Source organism: Rhipicephalus microplus, chromosome X, assembly GCF_043290135.1.
Source record: "Rhipicephalus microplus isolate Deutch F79 chromosome X, USDA_Rmic, whole genome shotgun sequence".
NCBI lineage: Eukaryota > Metazoa > Arthropoda > Arachnida > Ixodida > Ixodidae > Rhipicephalus > Rhipicephalus microplus.
Window position 1 is genome coordinate 170,825,611 of NC_134710.1, and position 27,868 is coordinate 170,853,478.

At 43.4% G+C, this 27,868-nt stretch overlaps 1 protein-coding gene across 1 annotated transcript in view; it reads left to right on the plus strand.

The window, feature by feature from the left end:
• Positions 1-7,187: 7,187 nt before the first annotated feature.
• Positions 7,188-27,868, plus strand: part of LOC119176948 (MAM and LDL-receptor class A domain-containing protein 2) — a 79,220-nt gene continuing 58,539 nt past the window's right edge. Inside the window, exons 1-5 of the mRNA XM_075878196.1 lie at positions 7,188-7,353; positions 21,214-21,351; positions 23,297-23,574; positions 24,090-24,171; positions 27,304-27,459. Of these exons, the coding sequence (XP_075734311.1) occupies positions 7,290-7,353; positions 21,214-21,351; positions 23,297-23,574; positions 24,090-24,171; positions 27,304-27,459 (718 nt within the window). The 5' untranslated portion in view covers positions 7,188-7,289. The remainder of the gene's footprint in view (positions 7,354-21,213; positions 21,352-23,296; positions 23,575-24,089; positions 24,172-27,303; positions 27,460-27,868) is intronic.

The window sequence follows — 27,868 nt, forward strand, 5'->3', positions numbered from 1 at the left end:
AAAACAACAACCACTGGTAACTTGCACATGAATGTGCGAAATGAAATCGTGCAGGGTAGAGCATCGGGTGTGCCATATATTAGAGTTGAAGTGCATTGAAACCATTGTGAAAAACCCAACTATATGCTGAAGGACTCAAAAACTGACTAACTCGGACTCGCTTGCTGTCAGATCGAGCCATGAGTCTGAGAGAGTTCGAGTTAGTTCAATGGAGCAGTCTTTTGGTGAGTTGGAGTAAGCCTCGGAATCGCGAAACAAATTTTATGAGTGAGTCTGCGTGAGGTCCTTGTTTTTGATTTTTGTTTTTTTTTGCTAACCCATGTGGTGGATGCACATCAAGACCGTACGCAATAACCAATGTGGCTCTCAAAGACAGAACTAGCTGCGTGAATCGGAGAACTTGCAAACGAAACTTATGCATAGCTTCGGCTGGGTAGTGCATTACACAAGTAGGAAAAAGAAAGCGATGTAGATAGCACAAGCGCTAATATAAGCGTGACGGTGACGTGGGATTTGTATTATGTTGTTTCACTAAATTATTCAATTTGGTGAGATTTTTGTGATTTGCAATAGTACACAATCTTGTGTGTTCCGAAATATACGCAGTTTGAAGTTATCGCTTGAGCTGTCTATGTCTCTACTTTTGTCTTTGTGTCTTACGCGCTACATGCATCTTTGCCAACCTGGTCGACTTGCCACACATCATAAGCATTAGCGTGCACATGAAAAAGGGTATGGAGAAGGGGTGTTTAATCTATTGACCTAATATTGAGGAGGAGGGCGCAAAATAAGCCCCACACATTTACGTAATGGCAGGAGGCGCTGTGACTCGTCGGTGGACGGGGGCGCGAAGTCAGCCTCATACGTTCACATAAGAGGGAGGGGTGGTGCTGCGAAGAACTTTTGGCTCCTCCTGCCCTGATGAGAAGCCCGGCAGAGGCCTGTAAAACAAAGTCATTTATCCTAGTGTAAAACAACACGGTTGCAGCACACATGTCTGCATTAAATGAACCCACTTCTTCGCGCTTCGTCCACCCATCGTGTACTTTCTCGACTGTAGACAAACACGTTTTCTCGACTGTGGCTAGGTGGCTGCAGCCGACGTAGCAACGCAATATAGCGCTGCTTGCAATTCCTGCTGCAAAAAGGAAGCTACTGAACATCTTCTTCCTGTGTACTCGGCACAGCGCTTACACGCCGCAGCTAGTGATAGATGTGAAGCACGCTGTTAACGAAACCCCATCAAGGCAATATTACCTTGGTTTTTGTATACGTGATAGTGGTCTATTATAGAGACTACCTCAAGTGCCTAACTTTCACTGTTTCTTTTTTTTTATAATATTTTCCCTCTAAGCTCTTTTATTGGCGTTTCTTTCCCTTTTTCCTTAGTGTAGAGTAGCAGCCCAGATGCTTAAGTTCTGGTTAACCACCCTTACTTACCCTCGGCTCGCTATTTATCGCTTTTTATTTCTTTCTCTGTTATTATGGCGTCACAGATGGCTAGTTTTCTTTCAACCGGCGTTAAATTACTATTTGCGAGTACGCGATGATGACAGCAGTTTCTTAAGCCACCGATTCCATTTGTAGCTTCGTGCAGCAGTGATGACGAGGCCGACGTAAGCGGATCTTATTGCGTGATTTCCATATATGGCCTTGATTGCAGTGCATTGGAGAACTCATATCAAAAGATCCGTGTTCCAAGATTTGCAAGGGGTTTGTGTTGCAAAGTTTTATAGAACAATAGAGAAGTCATGTGACCTATACATAAACGAGCACTCATTTCAGGCTTTTTGCCGCGTTCAACTTCTTGTGAAAGTGAAAACCAAACTACGCACATTTATTTTTTTATTAACGCCCACATTGACTTAATGGTAGAAACAACTTTATTAAAAACTCCTGCAACTGTATTGCCGCTGCCCACGCCACCCTGAGAAGGACCAAAAACCCTGTCTCCTCGCCGCCTCACGGGCTTGCTGGATTGGCCTCAGTTGATACTGGAGGTTGTAGCTGCGCAGCGCAGCCTTTCACGGCGCTGTGGTCAGTGTATACTAGCAGATATCAGTTAGGCAGTCAAGCGTATAGAAGCGTTTTTTCGAGAAGAAAAAGTGGAGCTTTTTTTTTTCAAACCCTTGCAGACAAATCTGCAATATTATGTTCGCTCACATCACTTCGTTGCCATTACCACTACTCGAGAAGGCTACAACAATAGTCACCTTAACATTAACACTGGAATATAACCGGGCGGAGTTTAAAGAACCATCAACGCTCGATTTCTGTCCTATTATTTATTTTCGACACACTGTAAAGGTATAGTTCGTAAGAATGCTCAACGCATGTGCATAAGTTTTATTGAATGTAAACAAGGCCAGCCAAGGAAAAGGGGAACTTATGAACGAGAGCTTTTGTGAATTTTACCCATGAGAACAGATGATACTTAGGCTAGTATGAAACAAAGGTGGCGAATAATACTGACTACTTAATGAAAAGCACTATGAGAAAAGTACATCGAACGAAGTATACGTAACATATCGAACACTATTCTGTGCATGCAAGTATGAAGGTTTACATTGCGTGGCTCATAGCCGCGTTCGCATGCGTACAGGAAAGATAAAAAGCATGCACGCTACTTTGCCAACAAAAAGTAGGGCATATCAGATGTGCCCAAAGATATACTGGAGCAAAAAGTCATGCAGCAATGCAGACCGCTCCGAGGTGCGAAGCCGCTACAGAGATGCGATGGTTGTTCTCTATAACTAGCACCCAATATCCCTGCTCCGCTCGATTGGCTATATTCAATCAAGTTTAACCGGACCTAACTTACCAAACTTAAGATATGATTATGAGAGACGCCGTTGTAGAGGGCTCCAGAAATTTCGACCATCTGTTGTTCTTTGACATGCACAGACATCGGCCGTTCATCTCCATTGAAACTTGACCAATGCGGCTGGTTTCGAACTAGCGACCTTCGCCTCAGCAGTGGAGCACCAAAGCCGCTACATCACCGTAGCGTTGGTGCTCATTAGTTATATTTCAATATAAATTCAAGTGCCAAGTGCTGCAGCTTTTCTTCTTCTTCTTCTGAGTTCTTTGTATGCTCTCTAGTTTCGCATCACTTCTTACTTCTAAATCCTGTATAGATTTGAGTTTCATAGCTTGGAATATTAATAGCCAATTTCTAAGGCATCTTCTTTATATTGCTCTCTTCTAATGCTTTCTCCATAGGGCATCTGCATTGCTGGAGTTTTCCCGAGCAGCTTTCGAATCAACGAACGAAATAGGACTCAGTTTAATACACCCTGTCATTGCTTTGCCGGCAACTTTCTATACGACTGCTTTCTGATGTTGCACGCATGATATTGTCACTTCACTGTCAATGGAATACATATCCCGGTCAGTCATGCGGAACCATTTACCATGCAACACGGAATAGCTGCAGATTACTACGGAGCTTGTAATCTGTATGAATGTGGTTGGGGGTGAAAAATCAGGACATATGTAGGGTAGTGTGGGGTAAATTGAGACACACCGTAAAACGCGACATTTTCACTTTGCTGGCCTCTGGAGCTAATACAAAAATAGTTTTTCTGTCTTTCTTTTCCAGTAATAAGTGCTTCTCCTTGTTCACTTTTTCTTGTGTAAAAGTGGACGATTGCTAACAGCGTTAACGCGGGAAAAATTACGCGGCTGGTACCAGTGTGTTCGTGACCTGTCAAAAAAAATTGGATCCGTGCATGAAGTTACTTCTGCGTCAGTACAATAAGGTAAATATTTATTTTACTACTTAGAACTACAAGCTACATAAAACAAAAAGTTTAGTTCGTTTGGTGTTGGGGGACACAGCAGTAATATATCTGAATTCTGGCATTTGAAAGGGTCGAAACGCGACAAAAGGCGTTCGATTGCTTTTAGAGGGTTATAATAAATAAACATTACTTTACACTCATTACATATTATATTTATTTGTTTAGGAGGGTTCGGACATACAAAAGTAATATAGTATAGATCTTCCTGGCAGAAAAAGGACATAAAAATTACTGACTGCCATTCCGGACGTGACTCACTTTATTCAGTCTGCATCGAAGTTTACTCTGGTCCCAAAAATGCTCTAAAGAGACGCAGCAAGAATGGCGGAATCTCCAAATCTAGTCGTTCACAAACACGTGTTGAGATTGAAATATAGTGACACTTCTTCAATGCCCTAATTGAAAAGAAAAAAACAAGCGCTAGAGAGCCTGAGTCTAGGACACTTTTAAATTCAGTGCCTCACAAAGCACGCGGGACGAAATTAAAAGACATGAAACGCCTCAGCAGTTCTGAATCAAAACGGCCAAAAAAAGGTGAGTTAGATACGTCAAAACATATCAAGCCTCCGATTTCTGAATCTTCCATTGAGATCCAAGCGTTGAACAAAAGACAACATTAGCACACGGAAAGACTGGCCGGGTTTGATCCGCAAGGAGTGTCGGAGCAACACAACACCACGTTCTCTCTAGATTGAATGCTTGTAGTTCAAGGAAAGAGACAATTAGGTCTGGGTAAGGGCCCACAGAGGGAATTTACAGCCTGTGTACTGAAAAACAAAACCACAGCATATCCAAGGATTGAATGATGATGAGTGAGGCTACGTGTTCGTTCGTCCGTTTGAGAGGCTCGCTCCCAAAACTTAAGGAATAATTTTTTTTCACTCTGTCTTGTTTTGTACCACGCAGTGTCTCGTTTTGCTCCGCAGGTTGAGGTAAAATGAGACATCTGGAGCATGTTTATTTAATTTTAAAATAACGCTCTGAGCACTAACAGTATAGCAATATTTATGTAGCACGTACTTTGTACCCAAAAAAAACTTTCTGCATAGGTCTTTAATTTAGAAGAGTGAAATAGGAACAAAATTCACTATTTTAACCTTTTTTTGGGGGGGGATTTTCGCCAACCCTACCCTAGTTGATAGCGGTGCATGGCTGGGACAGCGTGGTCATATGCAAGGCATAATCTGGTAGGCGCTTTTGCTACAGCCCGTGTGCAGTCTGTTGCAGCCGCTAATGGGGTTGTTATCAAGCCAATTTTTTCTGTCTTTCTTTCACTCACTAAATTAAAATTTATCCACTAGGATTTTTCAGTGTATATGGCACTAGGCTTCTGGCCTGAAAGTTGAGGGTTCAATCACGACCATCCTGGTTGATTGTTGATGAAGGCGAAACGATGGAAGCCCAGGTACTGTGCAACGGACAAGAACACCATGTGGTTGAAATTTCCGGAGCCCTTCACTAACGCATGCCTCCTAATCAATATCGCTGATGAAGCCCCTTAAAACCCCACAAACTATAGTAATATAAGACCGCATTCTCAAAAAAAAAAAGAACATCTCACGCTAGTAATGTTTCAGCGAAAACTTCATCCACTGGGTCCTAACACTTCACACATTTTCTCAGTAATATGTGGAGTGTGTTTTTATTTGTTTTTCCTTTTTTGGAAAAATCAATATAGAGAAACCGGAACTGAGCTCAAATTCGGGAGAGCGCAACGCGTGCCTAAGTACCTCTAACTTCTAAAACAGTTTGAACCTAAACGGGGCAATACCTGATTCTTATGTAAACTCAGAAAAGAAGTTTATTATAAAAAATTGCCAAATCCTGGATCTGCTCCAATTAAACTGAGCCACATTCATTTAACCAATGCGGCCTCAACAATCGATACAAAAAAACAACAACAACGCCACATTGAATCTATTTTATTAGGGTCCAAGCTGCCTAATTTGATATCGTGTTTATGTTTAACAATTATTTTTTCTAGGGTGACCTCGTATTTCCTGAAGGACATCACGTTGTAGGTCAGAACTCCAATATGAAGAGTCAGGGGCCAGCTTTCCTACTTCTTTTTGCCTCGTAGTATTTCTTTAGGAATTAGGCATGCCAGTTTCATGTTTTTATTTTGCTTCGAGAAGATATATTTCAGCTAAAATACATGCGAAACACAAATATTTGGCTCCGATATATTTAGGCTTGAAAGGAAAGAAACAATTTGATTTATTTATTTATTTATTTATTTATTTATTATTTATTTATTTATTTATTTATTTATTTATTTATACGTAGATTTTGACGTCTCAAAACCACCATATGAATATGACAGACGCCGTAGTGGAGGGCTCCGGAAATTTCGACCACCTTGGGTTCTTTAACGTGCACACAAATCTGAGCACACGGGCCTACAACATTTCCGCCTCCATGGGAAATGCAGCCGCCGCCGCTGGGATTCAATCCCGCGACCTGCGGGAAGAAGCGATTCGAAACGGCTCCACATAAAAAAAAACTTATCAAGGCATTCAATATATGGAAAGAACGAAAAACACTGCCGACAACGCAGAATATTGCGCCTTTCGCCAGGAAGGACCATTGAGTCCTGAAGTCCAGTAATCGCCATTACGTCCATGCAACAAAGAACGACACCGATGGAAACACAGAGATGATCCTAATATTATCACAAAATATTATTTGAAATACTGTACAATCGAATCTTTTCAGGCTTATTTTACGAGCTAAATCTGGCACATATGAAGTGTTCCAATCTATTGGAACCTAATACTAACTTTACTCCAAAATACCAACTGTATCGGTATATGCAGATTTTAGCCGCAATACAGACTTGAGGTATTTAGGGGACCGGAACACATGATCAAAACTGTGTGGAATAATGCCTGACAGTCCTGTCATTGACAAAAGAGTGTGTTTTATTCAGTGTCAAGTAAAGTGCATTTGGCTCTTAAAAAATAAGCTCCACATATATGTTCGTCAATTCAGTTCCATGCCCATCTTCACCAACAAGTCTGACTCTGTCAAACTGTTCTTAAGAGAAAGTTCTGCCAAATGGTTTAGACACGTGGGCACAGATCTCAATTTAGAAAGGACATCAGATGAAACTCAGACCTTGTACACTGACCCTATTCTGATCGGCTACAGCATTGCAGCATATCCCACATGGCTTGCTTTTGTGTCTGGGGATCTAATCTGGTGCGAAACTCCAATATCCGTACGTTTGTCACCATGTAGTTTGCCGTACAAAGCAGATATGCTATTGCTCATCACTTGTTCGGCCTTTGTACCGACATGTTGCATGCTCGAGATAAGAGGGACAATAATTGTTGGGGTCATTTCCTGCAGTTCATCCGGTAAAACTGTTAATTGAATATAGCGCTTCGGGTGAGGCAGGAATATTGCGGGCTGTTTAGAGAGAACAACATTCGCACATCGGCGGCTGCTTCGCTCGGTGGACAGTTTGACGCTGAGTGGCCAGAAATGGAGCGCCACGCTTTGCTTCTTTGGGTATTTGGGCTCATCTGCAACGTCCACATCTTTGTTGGTAAAGTAGCTTGTATTCTTTTTTATGCCTTCTCACCTCAGTTTTCGTGCACGCATGCGATGACTGGGATGAGCGACGCATGTACACTTTAATACTTGCATGCGAAGAATGGTGTTTGATATTGAACAGGCTTCATTTTATGTACTTTCCTATAGTACTTTTCTTTAAGTACACTATACAGCAAATATTCGTCACCTTTTTTTTCATACTAGCCTAAGTATCTCCTTTTCTCATAGAAAAAATTCACAAAAGTTTCGTTCATAAATTTCCTTTTTCGTTGGCTGACCACATTTTTAGGCTTTTTTTTTACAATAAGCAACTTATGCACATGCCCTGAATGCTTATGTAAACTATAGGTTTAGATTGTGCCGGAGATCAACTGAATGAACATTAATCAGACATTCAGAGCTTCTCAACAGCGCGTGGTTCCATAAGATTGTTAATGTTAAAGTGACAGTGGTTAATCTTCTCCTGTGGGTGTAACAAAAACAATGTGACGCGTGCGAACATAATATGCAATCTTCGCCTGCAAAAGTTGTGAAAAAACACTCAATATTTTTTCTCTCGATTGAATGTTTGTAGCCTACGCTTGACTTCATAGCGGATAACAGTGCATCAATACTGACCACTCTGAGTTCTTAATGTCCTCGTACATCAAAGTATACATAAATTTGTCATTTGCCTTTCACCTTCACAGGAAGTTGAACACGATAAAAGCCTTTAATGAGTGCTCATTCATGTATGGCACATGACTTTTCTATTGTTCAATAAAATCTTGCAACACGGAACCCCTTGCAAATCTTGCAATATCGAGCACTTTTTATGTGGTCTTCAATGCACGGTAATCAAAGCCATACAGGGTGTTTTAAAAAAGGCGTACAGTTGTTTTGAAAATCAGGCATAGGCGCTATTAGCTCGCTGTCTTGACAGTTGCTTTTTATGCAGTTGAAGGCATCTTAAGAAGGTTGATGATATTATTTGTAACGGTAATTAGGAAAGTTAAAATAAATACCTTTTTTAATTGGAGGAGTTAGGCATATTAGTGAAATCGTAAAATTGAAGTCCTTCATGCGAAAAACTAATTGCCGCTTTGAGATCTCGGAAAATCCGCCTCTAGTAATTACTGCGAATTAACGAAATTCTCCTCAAGTCTACGGCGAAACGGAAACCGAAACGCCAAAAAGCATAACCTAAATGAGGGAGCGTTTTTATATCAACTTCAACTTCGTTGTGTTGGTGTGTGGGCTGCACCCGACATTACCGCCCGCATGACACACATACGTTATAGAACGGGGAAAAATTGCAACCCTGTAACCGCTGTTAAAAAGAGTGACGCCATTTGTAGTCGTCTGCTTGTTACGCTCTTCGGTTCGCGTTTTTCGCTTTGGCCGCAGAATTCAGGAGAATCGTATTAATTCGTAGTCGTTACTACTGAGGCCGCTTTTTTGTAATTTCAATGCGGCAGTGCGTTTTCCGCATCAATAACCTCAATTGTCCTATTTGACTTAACTGCCGAACTCCACTAAATAACAAGTTAAGTCATTTAACTTTCCTCATTACCATCCTAAATGATGTCTTAGACTTTCTTAAGATGTCTGCCGCTACAGAAACAAGCAACTGATAAGACAGTGAGCAAGTGGCGTGTTTTACTAATTTTTAAAGAATATTCAACACATTTTCTGAAACACCGTGTATATGGAATCACGCACTGAGATCCGCTCTTGTCGGCCTCGTAATCACTGCTGCACGAAGCAACAAATGGACGGATGGATGGAAAAACTTTATTTAAAAAAAGAAACCCTGCCCACACCGACGTTTGTTTTTTGTTTTTGTTTTTTTTGCGGTGAGGAATAGCCTTTCCACCGCTGTCCGGGCCCGCTGGATTGCCCACAGTTGGTCGTGCAGATCTGAGCTAGTCAGCGCACTTAGCCAACGCTTCTCGAGAAGGTCCGCTTTTATATTGTCCTCTCGGTATACTACAGTTACCTGCGTACATTGCCATAGAATATCTGCCATATCTGCGTGTTCGTACTTACATAGGGTACAGCTTGTTTGTGGGTATCGTCTGGAATTTACTCTGTTCAGGTGTACTGGATTTAAAAAGGTTCTGGTTTACAATCTTCGCCGATCTGTTTCTTGAGATCTGATTAGCTGTTTGTGTGGTGGCGGATATTCTTCTCGTCGTCACTTATAATGTGTCAATATGTCATGATACGTGACCAAACTGCTTCTGTCGTCCTGTATCGCATATTCATTATTGTCATCACCTCCATCGTCCTCATCGCCTCCACTGGAGTCGTCTCCCCTTCTGTGGTGGGTGCGGGGGGCCAGGCCGTCGCTGTCCGAGCCGTGGTGGGTTAGTTCTCGCACGGTTCGGTGGGCCTTCTCGTTGAGGTTTTGAGGGATGGTTGTGTCTTCGATGCCTAATTCCCCCATGTGCGCCGGAATCCACTTGAGGTATTTGGGTACAATTTTACCATTCCGGAAGTCTTCTGCTCTGCGGTTCCGGATTTTGGCTGCTTCGGTGGAGACCTATCCCTTTGTGAAATTCCTAATGGCCATCTTGTTTTCGACCATTTACTACGAAATTCCTAATGGCCATCGTGTTTTCGACCATTGACTACGACCAGTGCAATGGCCATTTCTTCCGCTGCCTCCGATGATCTGGTCCTTACGGAGCCCACGGTCAAGGTCTTCCCTTTTGTGTCTATGACCGCCATTGCGAAGAAGGAGCCATGCACAACCCTGATACTGAAATTATTATTTTGGGAAAACCAGGCGGCGTCTACAAAAAGCACACCCTCCCACGTGCCGTGGTTTTTAAGGATAATTTTCGTGCGGCATTTTCGTCTCTCAACGTTGTGTGCAGGGTGCTTATTTTTTGGGATGTTTTCCGTAATTATCGCAGACCGGACGTCTGGGTGAATCTGCTTCTTGGGACCTTTCATTCCATGGTACTTAATGAAGATCTTTTCGATAATTTCTCTACCCGCCATGGTTCCAGAGAATCGTTCGAGTTGCGCTATCCTTTGTGCTTCAGTGATCTCATTCAGCGTGTTATGTACTCCGAGTATTAGCAACCTTTCGTTCTCTGTGTATTGCAGTAGACCTAGCGCAGCTATGTTCGCTTTTCTAATCAGCGCGTCGACTTTGTCTTTCTCGGCTTTGTTCCAGTGGACAAACGCCGCTAGGTACGTGACAGGGCTGATCGCAAAGGCCTGGACGAGTAGTACAACCTTCTTTCTTTAATTCCCCTTCGTTTATCGGATACTATTTGTATTAGCCTAACGGCTGCCATGACTTTCTTTTCCAGGCGCGTTATAGTTTCCCCATTGGTTCCCCTGGCTTCAATATACAGACCCAAGACTCCGATCTTCTGAACCAAGGGTATCGCCGTGCCATTTCTAGTGATTATCTTGATTCTTTTGTGTAATTCTGCTACGTTTCTGCAATGTATACGCCTAGTCTTTTGGGGTGGTATAGTAGCAGTTTTGATTTTCCCGGTGAGAATTCCAATCCAGTGCCATTCAGATGACTCTCGACTGCATCCACCGCCTATTGAAGTCTATTCTCCATCTCGCCTTCACTGGTGTCTTGCGTGGTCCAATTCGTAATGTCGTCTGCATAAATTGTGTGAGTGATGCCTTCGATTCGCTCTAATTTTTTCTGATAATCCAATCATGACGAGGTTAAACAGCATCGGTGACAAGATGGACCCTTGCGGTGTGCCACCGCTGCCCATGTCCACTTGGATGCTCTCCTCCTCGTCCAGTCTAACCGTGGCAGTTTTTCCCGTAAAAAAATTTCTGGTGTACTTGTACGTGTGCTCGCCTAGACCGAGTTGTGCAATTCGTTTTAGAATGACTGCGTGCTCGGTCATGTCGAAGGCCTTCCTCAGATCTAGCCCGATTATTGCCCTCATGCCTCGTCCAATGGGGTCTATGACTTGCTCCTTTAGTTGTATCATGGCATCTTGTGTGGAGAGCCCTCTTCTGAAGCCGATCATGTTGCTGCGGTATACGTTGTTAGACTCAAGGTAGCCGTTAACCCTGTTCAGGCAAGCATGCTCCATTACTTTACCGACGCAAGAAGTGAGGGAGATGGGCCGCATGTTTTGGATTTCTAGGGGTTTACCCGGCTTAGGAATGAGGGTCACGTCGGATTTGTTTCCATTCATCGGGTATCTCCCCGTTTCTCACACACTCGTTGATGAAGTCTGTCAAACGGCTCGTTCCCTGGTCGTCCAGATTCTGGAGCATCTTGTTGGACACTTTGTCGGGACCTGGAGCTGACTTGGTCTTGATAGTCTGCAGGACTGCCCTGATTTCTTGCTGTGAAAAGTCTCTGTCAAGATTTTCGTTGGAAGAGCCCGAGTATTCCTGGTGTTTGACTGCCGGGGGTCTGCCGAGATAGAGCTTGACGATTTCATCACCCGTATCTGATGGATGTTCCCTTTATACCTGAGTCTTATCTTGGCTACAAATGGAATCGATGGCACAAGCAACTGCTGTCATGACCACGCACCGTCAGATACTGATTGGTTGGGAGAAAACAACACCGGTTGGGAGAAAACAAGCAATCTGTGGCACCAGAGTCACGGAGAAAAAGTGAAATGAAAAGCTATAGGTAGAGAGACGACGGAAAGTCAGGGTAGTTAACCAGAACTTTAGCATCTGGTTTGCTACTCTACATTAAGGTAAAAGGGAAAAACGCCGATGAAGGAGCTTAGAGGAAAATATTAAAAGAAAAAAAAAGAAGCGGGAGTTAGGGACTCGAGATTAGAGTCGAGATTAAGCCTATCAGAGTCTCTCTAACAGGCCACTGTCACGTATACGAAAATCAAAGCAATATTGCCTTAAGGTCTTTCGTTGCGACGACTAATCACCTTATAGCTAGGTTTTAAAAATGCAATACAGCAGCAGCACGTTTTTGCGTCCCAAGAAACGTCCGGTCTTCAATTATCGCTCCCTAACCCTGAAACGGAAAGCTTGTTTATTTCTGTTGCATTGGTGTAAAAAAGAAGTCTTCCCGCTTCAGGAAAAAAAAGAAGGTGCTCTAAACTAGAATATATATTTTAATATTGTGTGTAGCGTAAAAGAAAATGTATTTAAAATATTTTCCCGGTCACAAAAGAAAAGTGCTCGAAATGAGTGAGGTTCCTCGCCAATGCTATCAGGCTGTGTCGAAGCGCAAAACCGGGAACCGTCCAGGGCCTGCGTTTGTAAACAGCACGAAGATATACAGCAGTTTGTTATCAGCACAGTTGGCCTCTATCGCTAGCTGTGGCGTACCGCTACAGCGCTTTACCGAGTACAGAGGAAGATGTTCCGAAGTTTCCACGTTGCAGCAGTAATTGCAAGCAGTGGTGCATTGCACCGCTATGTCGACTGTGGCCACCAAGCCACAGTCGAGAAAGCGTGGTTGTCAATAGTTGGGAAAGTAGCTGATGGGTGAAGAAAACCGAAGAAATGGGTCCAGTCGGTGGAGACGGGTGTGCTGCAACCATGTCTTAGTTTCGTAGGCGTGCACAGATTTACCCTGCAGAGTAAGTTCGCAGCAACGCCACTCTTATAAAATGTACGAGGCATGACTTCGCACCCCACAGCCGGTAATCGCAGTCCCCTACCCTATTATTTTAATGTTTGGGGCTTGCTTTTCGCCTTCCTTTCTTTAGCTATTTTTGTGAAGAACTTCTCGTCAAAGATTTTACATGCAGAATTCCAGGCACCACCCTCCTCTCTCTCTCTCTTCCTTCACAATTCACGCTTCTGATCACCAAATATTGAGCTGGCATGTGACTTCTAGTGCGCCTAATTATGTGTGGGTAGACGTAGGTGTGTTTAAAAGTGAGCCGACGTAAGGCTCGCAGAAATGCTGAAGCTGATCAAATAAGATCATAGGTCGGCGAAACAATGTGCAGCTCACTCAAACTCGAAAAAATATAACTGAGGCTTAGGTCTCACTGCGACCTAAACTCACAAAACTTTTTCTTAACCTGACTCACTCAGACTCAAACGCACGATAATGTCACTCACTGAGACTCACCGCTCTACCTGAGTCTGGGTGATCTTATTAATAAGTTTCCCTACCTACAATCTGCCATAGTCTTGACGCTGAGTGTCAAATTTTTGTGCCAGATACTGTAATCGCGAAGATGCCAGAATGCGCTTCAGAAAAAAATTAAATTGAGACCTGTCTACATTCGCATCTTGTTTTTGATTGTTGCATAATAATAAAAGAATGGCACGCTGTGCCTTGAGACAGAAATATTGTTACGGGGAAGCGTAGCCCCTCCACCAAAAGATGTTACGGGGAAGATTTATTCACCGAGAGCTGGTCTTGCTAACGGCTTAGAGAGCGCACAGTCATGCAGGCCAACGGGAGAAGCTCGAGAGTCCAACCCACTACAACCACGTTGTCGTCTTCTTCATTTGGGTGCCAATTCAGCTGTGTCGGGGCGACAGTTCCATACACGTATCAATATTCACAAAATAGTGATCGTTTGTCTCATGATCAAGTAACATACAATCAATCACCGTAATTCCCAAAAATAACCGGAAAAAAACATGGGATCCTTAAGCTTCGCCTTTATCAGTTGAACGCGATAGCGATGTCCTCTCCCTAGTGCGTGCTTCAACCCTTTAGTGCATACTTTTTCGATATATTATGTCACTCGATCGAGAAGTTTAAATTGAAGTTTACTACAATTTAATCAATAAAATTGATAGTGGCTTTGTTAGTGAAGCTTTCTCACATGACTGCATTCTGTGTGACAGGTAGCAGGCTTCAAAGCATGAGAAGTTACGCTCGTGAAATGTTTTCAACTGGCTATGAACCCACTACGTGGTCTTAAGGAAATACGTGATGTAACTTGTGTGCCTTTTTTTTTGGGGGGGGGGGGTGGGAGGGGGCTCGTTTTAAACCATGAACTCACAAAGATAATCACGTGTTTTGACACCTGATCGCAATGTACGCTTGTGCCACGCAGTTTACGCGTTCATTGTAAAGCCTCTATACAAGACGCGTCTGTTTTTTTAATGAAAGATATTGCCACTAAATTTTCAAGCAGAGGAAATCATTGGCACTGTATGTTTTTTTTTTTTTAAGAATACGCGTTGCTCTATAGTAGAACACTTACTTAGCACGCAGGCAGCATGGTTTTCATCCTCACTCTGACCCAGATATTTTTATTATTTATTTTATTCGCATTTGTCTCGTGTGTTTTTTTTGTCACTAAACACATAATCTTTTTTCGCTAACAACCAATGACGCCCACGCCGACACCACAGCTTCCTCGAAATGAGCTCTTTCACACTATCGCGTTGATACAAGATGCCGTTCGGAAAGACCTAAATATGATTACCGCAACGTGCCTCTGATGCTTCGTGTATTGAATCACACACGCAGCTGAACCACCCACGTATATCGTTAAACCATTTGGAAAGTATTATGTCGAATGTAGCTAACAAGAGTGGAAGCATGGACTTGTTTCTCTGGGTGCATTATGGCAAGTTTCACAGCGCAGATTTGACTGTCGATATATTGAGAGGGCTTGTATTTAATCTTATCTGCACGCATTTATTCTCCCATGTTGCAAAATAAACATCCGTTGGAAGTCAGCGCTTCTCCTCACTATTTCCCAAATTTTTTTCTATGCTCTCTTGCTGTGAAACTTGCTATTATAATGAATTAGCCCCCTTTTGAAACTTTTTACAGCAAGCGTATCTCAACTCACCGCTTATTATCTCTAAATTACGGTATAAGTATGGTAAATTAGCAAAAATGAATTATTCGTGTGTTTGAATTCGCCGCGCATTTAATATATTTTCTTGTGAGCAATACGAGATGGTGACTAAGCACCACCCTCCCCCCTCCCTCCCCCCAAAAAAGCCACAACCTTTACAATAATTTTTTACAACGATACTAATCTACTTTAGAATATTGGCTAGAGAATATTTGTGTAACCGTTAATGTACAGAAGTGTGCCGTTATATATTTATTCTGTCCACAAGACAGTATAGATATAAATCTCCTATTACACCAACTGCAAACAGTCAGTTACCTCGAAATCAGTCATGATGGAAAGCTTAACTGGCGTACGCATCTTGAGCATACAATGACTAAAGCGTCAAGAGCTATCTACACAAAAATAACCAACGGCGCATGCGCGCTGACACACTAATAAATATTTACAGTGTGTATATACGCCCTATATTGCAGCTTCAATGTGCCTTATTTCCTGGCACTCTAATTGATATGTGGGGTTTAACGTCCCAAAACCACTATATGATTATGAGAGACGCCGTAGTGGAGGGCTCCGGAAATTTAGACCACCTGGGGTTCTTTAACGTGCACCCAAATCTGAGCACACGGGCCTACAACATTTCCGCCTCCATCGGAAATGCAGCCGCCGCAGCCGGGATTCGAACCCGCGCCCTGCGGGTCAGCAGCCGAGTACCTTAGCCACTAGACCACCACGGCGGGGCTCCTGGCACTCTAGCATGAAAGTTACGTCCACTATATTTACTTAAACGCCAGGCACTTCGCTGGTGCCTGGCGCTATCCAAATTTGTGGCAAATGCAGTTCTATATAAAGATTCCTAAATTCTACATTTTGCTATAAGATTCAAAATGATAACAGTTCAATCATCCTTAACGCTTCATGAATCACCAATGAGACGAGACGAATATATATTGATTAGCCTACTAACCCTGTTTGTTTGTTTTTGTCTTGTGGCCTTACTTCCATACTACACCGATAACATTTACCCCACAGCTATCAGACTACTTACAGATAAAGACTAAAGTTATTGTGGTAAAGACATTATAGGTTCCGTGAATCAGCTATATAATATAATGATATATATCCAAACAATGCGGAGTTACTTCCTTGGAATGTACTGAGTGGTCTTTTTCGGGATCACTTATATCAGATTGCCATGACGGTCGTGGTAGCAACTAGTGTTTCACAGTGTGAAGAAATGGCCGGGATTGGAATTTTCGCAACACGACTAGACTGGTTGTTTTCCGTAAGACCCTCTGATTGTACTCCGATAATCTGGGTTCACTCTTAGCGGTTATTTTCGCCCTACTTAACCTTATCTGTAACTTCTTATCTGTAACTTCTGGTGGCTATCGTTTCAGATTCATTATCATTAGGTTCAGCTCTACCACCTTCAAAAAAATAACATGCTCTAAGAGTATTGCACTCGCCGTTCCCCATCATTTGCGAAACCAGCGATTAATTTGGGTGCTGGGATAAAGAGGGATACTTTTAAATAAGGTTGTGTGCGCTTTGGGAAAGGCTTCTTTCGTTGCAGGCCAAGTTCTTGCTCTCCTTCCAGTTACGGAGTTTTTCTCTGTGGTCAGATTGAGAAAGTAAGCTTTGTCGATTCTTATTTCAATCCTCGATTCATCGCTGGATTATCACCACTTTCATTTCCCTTGAGCAGGTAATGGTGTAAAACAAGGACAGAAGTAGTAACTACAAGAGGGCGATGTAGAATCTGAAATCTCGTTTTATATACATGTACAGAGCTGGCAATCTCTCCTTCATGCTTCTTTTGATACGAAGCTGTAGCAATGAGCTGCCGACGTTTTTTTCCACAAAAAACGAAATATTGAAGTTAAAGTGCTGCAACTTGGTCTACCATTTACGTCGACCTTTTTGTTATCATTTTGGGCATTTCCGCTGGCATGCTCGGACAGGATTATATTCAATGCTGTCGAAAAGTTCATATCCAAATCAAAATGATTTATTACTTGAATCAGCTGCTGATAATTACCTATTATGTCATCCTACTGAACAGAACGTTTCTCATTATGATACCCAAACTAGTGTAGGATAAAATTAGGACTCATCCTAATTACGCTTTATTATAATTTTAACTGTAACCCATGTTAACACTTTATTAAAATTAATAAATCCAGACTCTAAGACCCACCCCACTCTTGGCCGATTCATTTTACGAGGTAGGTGCCAACCATCTAAGCATCAAAATCCTCATCATTACTATCACCACCGTCACCACAGCTTTAGTGGTAGCCAAGCGACCCGGGCATATAAGATTACATCCTCCGAAAAGAAGGAGGTACTCTTATAAGAAGCTACCAAACAGAACAGGAGTTTTCTCAAAGAAATAGCGTGGCAGGTGCACCAGAAAAACCAGAGTTCATCTTCATCCATGGCAGAAAATATGTAAACAAACCAGCCATATAACTAATTAGGCATAGGAGGTCAATTGATACCGCAGGGACGAACGATGAGAATATTGAGCGTATGGCTGCAAAACAACAAACGTTCAAGCTACGCATATAAAGTTATTAATTGTACAACAAAAAGCACAGCTCGAATAATTCATAGGACAACAAAAAAGGGCAGAGGACTGAATAAGGAGAAACTCTGCGATGGTACAGTCTTTCATCAATAATAAAGTAACGTATCAACTTAATTACAGCTTGTTGGGGTTTCTTTTTTTATTTCCTTTATTTATTCTATTTTTATTTCATGTTTTAACAATCTGTTCTTTGTTAAAACACCCTCATCTGAAAATCCCGTCCAGTAAAACAATGTCGTTGCAAAGATGAGGTACCGTCCATTTCACGGCCGATCCCCCATTGTGGCTTGCACCTTGACTCCGAGGAACAACCAACCAATAAACCAAGCATATCAGGAGTTCACACCGACAAAAATTAAAGAGATTCATTTGATCATGCGGGGAGATTCACTTAATTAAAGTGATTCACTTTCAAAATTCTTCTAGCCACACCGCTTCTTTCTCAAAAGGAACGACTATGCTTAACAAAGGTATGCAGAAAAACCCCTATTCGCTTGGGATACCCGTTTCCCTGTCTTTCTATCAATTTATTCTCTATATCTCTTTTGGATCATAGCCCCGCCGCGGTGGTCTAGTGGCTAAGATACTCGGCTGCTGACCCGCAGGGCGCGGGTTCGAATCCCGGCTGCGGCGGCTGCATTTCCGATGGAGGCGGAAATGTTGTAGGCCCGTGTGCTCAGATTTGGGTGCACGTTAAAGAACCCCAGGTGGTCTAAATTTCCGGAGTCCTCCACTACGGCGTCTCTCATAATCATATAGTGGTTTTGGGACGTTAAACCCCACATATCAATCAATCAATCAAATCTTTTGGATCATAATACTATCGGGAGAAAATTACTACTGTGGCTAAGGAAAGACACTAACACATAATAAACGTCTGCCCAATTTCGCGAAACATCAGCAAATAGTTCCGTGGGACGAAAAGACGAGCTACAACACGGCACCTTCAAAAACAGTTTGGCCAGAATCACGAGATGGTCTCCAGTCATGCCACCAACTCAAGCCATAGCTGCGTCTTAGAAGCAGTTAAACCACTGCCACATACCACTAAAACTCGAGCAGCTTCAATTAAAATGACCTGTACCACAACAATGAAACCAGTGGGAATTACGCTAGGTTTTAGAACTAAAGGGGCACACAATACATTCGCGCAAGTCATGTGTGATATGAAAGAAGCTTGCAGAATGTATCTAACTAGTGAACTGCCTAATGCAACCCAGAGAATACTCTGCAAGCAGCTGGCACAGTACCATGCCATATTCTGGTGCCCCGGCCATGACTGTATCTCGGGTAATGAGCACGGCGCACCACTTCACTAGTTATTTAGGCAACCTAGCGAAAAACGACGCCAACAATCAGTAGGAACCTCACACAGCACGCGATATACTGGAGCATAGACGTAAGGCAAGGCAGCGTTATGTCCCACCGCACAAACCAATTAAAGTTGACGAAACTCTCTGCCTCACACAAATTAGGGTTAACACCTATGCGCATTCGGAAAGGTAGCATAACATAAAACCGAATGCATATGTAAACCAATGTCCGTGATGCGAGTCGAGACCGACGTTGCTACACGCCACATGGGAAATTTATTGAAAACCTTCAAAGGCACAGTCGCGTCTTATAAACTACGGAAGCTGGGGGAGCCTTGGAAGGCTATTCCCATTCAAATTGATTTGCTGGCCCAAATGGGTCTTCGGGATCAAGGCTGGCGAGCAGTGGCCGCCACTGGTGTCCAGAAAGGTGGAAATCACCCTCAACATTTAGCCCTCTCGATCATTTTATTCTTATTTTTGTTTTCCCTCAAACATTTTATCGTCATCATACGAGAATAAATCAAATTACGTTTGCTTGATGTGCTGAGTATGCAAAGTCGATATTTCTCGCACACCATTTTCAAGCGTAAGCCTACCCAAGACAATCTTTCGAGCCTTTGACTTCTTGTTTCGTCTTGTTCTCAACCACCCATCCATCCTTGAAGCGGGCGGCATGGCGCGGATGGCCACAAACCATGGGCTTTCTCGCACCGCTCTTCTTGCTCTTCGAGTCCCCGGCAGCGTGTGCTTGCGGGGTGGTGCTCATCTCGCAAGCTTCCATTGAATGAACACTCTGATACTCCTTAACTTCAAGACGCGTCGTCTTGGGCTTTGCAGTTTCGTCGTTAACATCGATGTCATCAACGGACGAAACATCCCTTCGCCCTTTGTTACCCCCGGTTCTCGTCCCGTCACCGGAGACGACTTCCGGGAGTTCAGAGGTCTTCTTGGTCGTTGGCTTCTCGGAAAGGTGTCGAGTGAACGCTTGAGGGAAGATGTTGAGCGATGGTTCCGAGTTAATGGCCACCCCGTCACAGAGTTGTCGCGTATTGGCTGGTGCGACGTGACCATGGCATCTGGCGACGGCCACCTCTCTGTCCATGTCATTTTCGTCTGTAGCGGGTTTGAACTCCGAGCTAGAAACCAATTGAGGGCCCAGCCACGAGGCCTGATATTGTTGTTCCAGGCAGCCTCGATGACATCTCGCCACCACGTTTGACATCGCTTCAATGGCTTCGTGAGTCTTTTGGGTGCTTCCGTAGTACAACATGTGCTTTCCCACGAAGCTCTGGTGATCTTTCAGAGGTGGCAGACCACTATGGTTGTACCGGCAAGTTGGCCAGAACGGTGGCCGACTCTTGGTTGCGGGAGTCTTGTCGTCCATCTTGTCGTGGAAGTGACTGTGACGACTCGTAGGACAATCAACCATCCGAGAAGTGGCAGTCTTCATCTTCTTAACCTCCGCACGTTACGCGCGTTCTAGGCGCCACTCGCCTCGAGCGCACTCACCGATGATGATGACGTTCTTACGACATGATGTATAATTGTTACAATCAGCACATCTAATACAACAGAATGATGGTGCTACATGTCGGAGTTGATTTTTTAAATACTTTTACGTTAAAGAAAGCCTTTGTTGCTTCAAGCCCCGTGATAATTTGATTTGAGTTTTTTTTGTGTGTGTGTGCGTGGAACAGCGCAAAAACAAAAGAAAGGCCTTGCCGGTATGCAAATTGATTATGTAGAAAAAAGATAGTACAACACATGCGTATATAATATGTCTATAATGTAATTAGCAATAAAGCTTTTCCACAACCCATAAACGAGCAAAATAGAAGAAGAACATCATACACTTATGAGGAAAAAAAACACTCACCCTCACCATACCTTCAGTGGAAAAGAAAGGCATTTTACAAAGCCTTCGTTGAGGATGAGGATAGAAAAAAATGACTTTAGATGTGTAGAGAATGTTAAAAAACACCAGAGTTTACGGAAGTGAATGAATATCAGAACGTTTATTCATACACTTTACAACAGTGGCGATAATATTAAGCATACACGTTCCACGAAATCACGATTTTCTTGGAGCCTCGTGCAACTATATTTATTTGCCATACCTTGCATAGGCCTGTTTTTTTTTTATTTTATTGGGATCATTTTGGCCTGTTTTCATAGTTTACAGTTGTGACAGAAACGTCTTTATGCAGGGGCTGACGACGTTGAATGCGACTTCGAGCACGGTGTCTGCGATTTTTATTCGAACTGCAAGGGCGGCGACTGCTTCGTGCCCGTGCAGGCAAAGCTGGAAGACGAGGGACCCGCCGTGGATCACACGACCGGAAGAGGTCAGTGTCTGCGGCCGCCATAGGTCAATGGAAATTGCAGAGCTCCCTCAGACTTACTTGAGTTATATTTAGCGGTTAGGCCTCGCTCGAACTCATACTCACCAAAATATTCAACATCAGACTCACTCAGACTCAGGCTTCATGACTAGATCTGAGTCTGAGTGATTCAGAGTTAGTCGTCTCATGAGTGAGCTCGCCAACCTATCGTGGCTGCTGTGTTCGTGTTTGTAATTGTCAGATCTCCGTTACTTGCTCAAGCCATAATTGCACGAGGAAGCAACATCGGCTTCTGTTCTCGTCTGTTTTGTTCCGTTCTTTCCTGCTCTGAGATTGTTTGCTGTGTAGATATTGAAGTGCCTGAGCTACTCATTTCTATGTTATCAAAAAGAAAAAAACAATAGAAAGCAATATCTCCACAACAAACAAAAGCACAGCGAAGATGTCTGTCATTAGAGCCACATAAATATGAACGCAGGTGCCACATGTACGTGAATGCAGATGGTAGACGGAATTCCTTATAACATAGCTTTTGTTTCCGCACGACGAAAATGCTTATGAAGGCATGGGAGACGCCTACGTTTTTGCATTTGTGGCAGCATGAGATATTGTGATGTACAGTCTTAATAATTTTACTGCCGCAGTAACTAGGGAATAAGCAGTCGACAGGTGCAGATATTATGTCAACGTTAATTGCATCTATTGCGGAAAACCTTTTTGTCAGCATATTTCTTTGCTCATGATGCGACTAATTACAATATCGGCAATGAAGCAAGGCTTTCTCCGACATTCAAGAGCAGCTTTCTCGGCCCATCAGTGCCTCGAATGAAAAATAGTTTTCACGAATGTGATGTCAACGTTTGTCAAATCGCATCCTGCCGTACGTCTGTTATTTAAGCTACCGTGTCAACCAACTCCCTTGATGTGTTTCCCACGTAGTATTAAAGGAGCCATTACACCCAATATTTGATCATAATATGGGTTATGAGGGTTACTCGTTTAGCATTCAAAAGTAAGCTGGCGAAATTCTAGCGCATTTGATCGAGCACTTCAAGTACAGTTAGATATATTTACAAACACGCTAGTGGCCTCAGAGTCGGGCAACATTGCCGCACTCGTGAGCCGCGAAGAAAGAAACAGCTGGCTCTGCAAGCTTCTACATTCCGGTGAGCAATATTCTTCCGCCGTCATCTGTGTGTCAAATCGGGCTGTTCGAGCTATCTTTTGCTTTGCACTGAAATTCAACAATTTGCAGCGGCTGAAACCGAAGTAGAAAACGACGACGCCGCCCTTCGCCCAAGTGACGTCACAGGCACCATGGCAAAATGGCGGTCGCAGGTGGTGGGCGGGATTTCCAGCCACTGACTTCTAGGGCCTGTTTTGCCGTAAACTATTCTCTTACAGCCTACTTTCCATATTTTTATATTTTTATTGGCCTACTAAAAAAGGTCGATGGCTGAATACCCATGTTTAATTTTTTTTTGTGTCATGAGGTAGTCTTCTTTAAAATAAAGACATATAGTTTAATAACCGCACCATAGACTACAGGGACCTCGCGATGTACTAGCTTAATTACCGCGTACTTTTTGCACTACTGTATAAGGCACTGATATAAGCTAAGCTATGCGGAGTGAAAATTTAAAGCGTGAAATAATTTACGTTAAATGAACAATTATTTACATAGTGTGTGAACACAGCGGATCCGATATGACACAGTGTGCCCAGACATTCTTACTTCTGATGCGGGGCTGCTTTAATGGAGAAGGTAGTGCGACTATGATGCTGGACACGATAGTATCAGCGAAGGCGACAGCCATATGGTCAACGTCACTTACGAACGAAAAGTTTGGTAGATTCTGCATGATCCTGCTTGGGCATCCAGTTCTTCCCATCCTTCTACCACCCTCCGTTCTGTATTATCGAGAGCGATGCCCTTCTATTGGCGCAGGTGATGGCTGGTACAGCCGAGCTCAGTTCTCCAAGAACTCCTGGCACGAATCAGTAGCCCAGCTAGAGTTGTCGACCATGGGGCCCTTCTGCTTTTCGGCTTGGATACACGTGTCTGGCCTCAAGCTGCCACGCATCGAAATGGCTTCACGCCAGCTGGACGCCGAGTGGTATGTGGATGAAGCCGAGAAAGAGCACGTCTTCTACCAGGCGTATTCATTTCATCCTGACCTCTGGCACAATGTGCTCTACCACGAAGACCGTAGCGGTAAGATGAAGGTGAGAAAACGCGGCGGAATTTTCGTGCGCGCACCATTATAGTGGTAATCAGCGGCTGGAGTGAATGAAAAGGAAGCTCGAGGAAATGCCTGTCGTGCCTTGAGTACATTATTGTTCTTTCTATTCAAGTATACATCAGGCTCATAGATGATTTTGTTGGCAACTTGTTACAGTAGTAGATTTATGATTGCAACATCCTGTAAAAGAGAAAATATGGCGTTTTGTTCATTTATTATTTCTTTGTCAGTCATTAATGTTACTATTTTCAATTCGTGAATATTTTTATTGGCTTCTTCAACAAAATAGTACAATACAGTCACTTTCCATCCATGTACTTCGCATAACATCGATTCCCAAGGTAAGTGTGCCTAAGCCTGTAACTTGAGCATTTCAGAAACATGACGTGAAAAATATTTGTATCTTCGTTTTTCTTTTTGACCAAATGAACACCAATTTTGTTACCTTAGTCGTCAGTGAATGTAGGAATATTTAACCCATCAATTTTTTGTACGCAGATTGAGATTCGAACTTGGCACTTCACTAATGGATCTGTCGGTGTCGATGACTTGAGTGTGATGCCTGGTTCGTGCCCCGAAGGTAACTCAATATTTTTACTCGTTTTGAAGCATTGCAGGTTCATTGGGCACTTTAGTGTGCCCCGCTTCTATTGTGCCACTGATGTGGGGACGATGAAGTCGTTCGTGTGCGGACGATGAAGTTTGATAAACTCGTGCGCGCGTCTAACTGCAGTAGAGTAACGTCGTGAGTATGTAGTGCAGGTTCCTAGACGTAACTTTTCCATGTGAACTTACATTCGCGCGAAACCACATAGCACCTAATATTTAACACGAAATTGTTTTATTCCGGTGTTTACCACGGCTTCATGACCTATTTCCGTCGTAGATATGGCGTCGTGAAATATTTAAGAAGAAATTGTAAAAAAAAAAACGGGGGAAAAAAAGAGCCCCACTGCGCAGCCTCGAACCAGTGACCTTGCGCTACTCAGCACGCGACGCTAACCACTACACTAGAGATCGACGCTTCTGTGACAAGTTAAAAACGAGCAATCTGTATACACCATGTTTCCATTGCGGTCCTCAGAGCTCGGAAATTTCAGTGCGTTTTAGTGATCAGCAGCGAGATGGCACGACGGGTTTGCGTTGGGCTCGCGCAATGTAAAGATCGTTGTGCCGCACCACTCCGCGCGTCACTGTGCGCACGCGCCTCCACATGGTGTGGTCAAAGTGCGCATAGATGTACTTTAGCGGGGTGGCTCATTCGCGCACGCGCTTATCTCGGGATTTGGGTGCTTTGTCCTTCTTGGTGTTCCACCGCAAGATTTCTTTGAAGTTACAGTAGCGAAAGAGAGCACGGAACGCCAATTCACTCGATGCCGTGGCCGCGTTTACGTAAAGAGCGCACTGCTCACATATGAGGAATTGTAACATTTGTTTATCCGCACTCGTCATGTGTATGCTCATTTTGTGCGTGCTTTCTGGTTGACGTGTACGCTGCAAGTTTCAAGCTGCTTGCCGTTCTTCACGCGACATTGCAATTTGTTACCGCAGCATTCACTCCTTCACCCCTTTAGCAAAACGATGCAAAATGAATGTCCAGCTAGCTCTGCGAGGACAGGTTTCAGGTTGGTGTTATTAGCCCCGAGATGTTGGAGTAGTGCCTCCTGGTGGGAGGCCTCGGTGACGCCACGGCACGGACTCCTCGATGGAGGCCGCAGCGCGCCTACATAAAGATGCGTTCGCTTCGGGCGCTGTTCTGCTGTCTGCGTTTGATTTGCACTCGGTTCGAGCTGCAGATGAATCTGATGAAAACATAATCAGTAATTTTCCTAGTAAAACAATAAATATTTACTTTTGCCTCTGCACAAAATCGTGCTCGATTATAGGCAATGTGAAACAGGTAAAAAAGTCTGTGTCGCACTGCTAACCCCAATGTTGGGTTACATTTCTGGCCATGGCAGCCGCATTCCAACGGGTATGAAAAGCAAGAACACACTTCTGCTTGGACACAACATGCTCAGTGGCACGTAATCATGTGAATTTGAGACGCAAGACATAATATTTACATTAATAGGTTAAGCTGTTCATGCGTGATTCCTCTACAAGATATTAGGGCTTCCCTCTTCTAGGATATTTTGCATTGGAAGAATCCACATATCTAAGACACTGCTTTCGCTGGTGTACCAAGAACCACGCTCGCTTGCATTATCGAGTCTCGCAAAATATCTCGTGTGCGCTCACCCTATTGCCACCGCCGCTGTTGTGTCTGTTTTGCTCGTGTACATTCTCGCTCAACACATTGTTCAGTTTCATGTTTCTCTTGCAATAATTTCGGAGCTTCATTTCACCGAAATTATTGAGGTTAAGTGCGGTTGAGGTTATATACGGAAATTCTCATTGCTGCCAGATTCTGTCTCCGTGCATATTCATCACAACGGTGCTGTCACACTCGTAGCTATCAGTTTAGATGTCCACCTCATTAATTAATTTTTCTTGCAGCTGATTACCTGTACATGGACATGACGTATTAGAACAGCCATCACCTCATCGAGGCGAAAGTTGTTTCATTATTACTCGTCACTGACTGCGCCATCAAAAATGTTCATTTCTACTTCCTGGCATTTCTGTTGGAATCATTGCTATTAGCGGTGCTCTCATGTGAAATTAGCATAACTGTTTGAGACGCAGTGGTATATCACCCCAGCATTTCACGCAAGTCAAAGTATACGACAACACAATCCCTGGAGACTGTTGAGAAGAAACATGTGTATATTATCCGAGTAAACGGACATAACCCAACATTTCCGAAATTGTTATGTGTGGCAGTACAATTTTGTTTATTTTCCGAATATGTGAAGTTCGTGCTCATGACAATCTGGTTCACATAAAATCGCCCGTTGGAGAAAGCGCAATTCTGTCAAGTAATTTTGATTATTAGCAGATGCAGCTTTCACGGTACAGCGCAATGTATTTATATATTGAAAACATCCTGATTTCACTTGTGATACTTCGGCACACCTATGTTCCCATGCCGGAGTCTATGCCTAGGTTGTAATCACGTTCGCAGCACTTAGCATATTTTCCCATGGCGCCCATTTTTCGGTATACGCAACGAAAACAACAAATTTCACAGTAAACTTGCCGTTCGGACGAGTCTGCCTATAGTAAGCTAAATTATGCAAACTTTTTACAGGATCAATTACTTTCACTAATTGTGAAACCTCTCATTTTGTATCTTGTGAGATTTGCGTCACGCACTTGAGGAGCAATCACCAACGTATCGCTATATGGAGGGGGTACACGGCGGGCGCAGGAAAAGAAGACAAGCGGCGGCGTAGAAGGCGAGAGACGTCACATCGCCGCGACTGCAGCGACGCCAGTGTTCGTTCTCTGGGCTGATACCAATTTCTAAAGCAATGGTCAACCACAATTTTTAATAAAAACATAGAATCGTCGGTTCACACCGTAAACATACACCTGCCTCTAATAAAAGGTTCAGCCGCTGACAATGAACACACTCGGGAACGGTGTTTATTACATTATTACATCTCTACTTTTTCGTACCAGCATTCAGCACTTCACTTTTTTAGAGTTTTTTATTATCTTCAGATATCAGTATATCTAACCAGAGGTTTGTGCAAGCCGGTTAAATAAAGGACTATGCCGCATCCTTTGACGTATTTTTTTTTTTTCGTGTCGTTCTCCTTGGCAGACCCTCTCGACGGTTCATGTTCGTTCGACCGATCTGTGTGTGGCTACGAGAGCGTACTCGACAAGAGCGGTACCAAATGGACGAGAATTCCACCTGGCCGATCAGCGAGCAGAAACAAGGCTGTGGCTTTGGACCACACCACCGACACGATACGGGGTGCGTGCATGGCAGAGCATTTATCATAATGACCATGGTTGTGCGTTTTATACATACACGTATTCCGAGGACCCACCGTGGCAGCTTCGCAGGTAAGCTGTCATGATGCTAAGCTCGAGGAGGCGGGCTCTATCCTCGTACAAGGATACCTCGTTTCGATTGGGATGAGATGCAAAAACACATGCGTACTTCGATTTTCGGTGACTAGAGTTCCCAAGTACGGTGTCCCTTATTACTGTCGTGATGGCCCGTTAAACACCAGAAATTATTCCATCATGTTCTAACGTATTAAACCATCTATTTTTAAGTATTTGTTTACGCACGGCCGAAAATAATTAGAAATAAAGAACTGGTATTAAAAGTAGGCCTTTTTTTATGCGCTGTTGTAAGGGTCGTATTGCCACCTGTA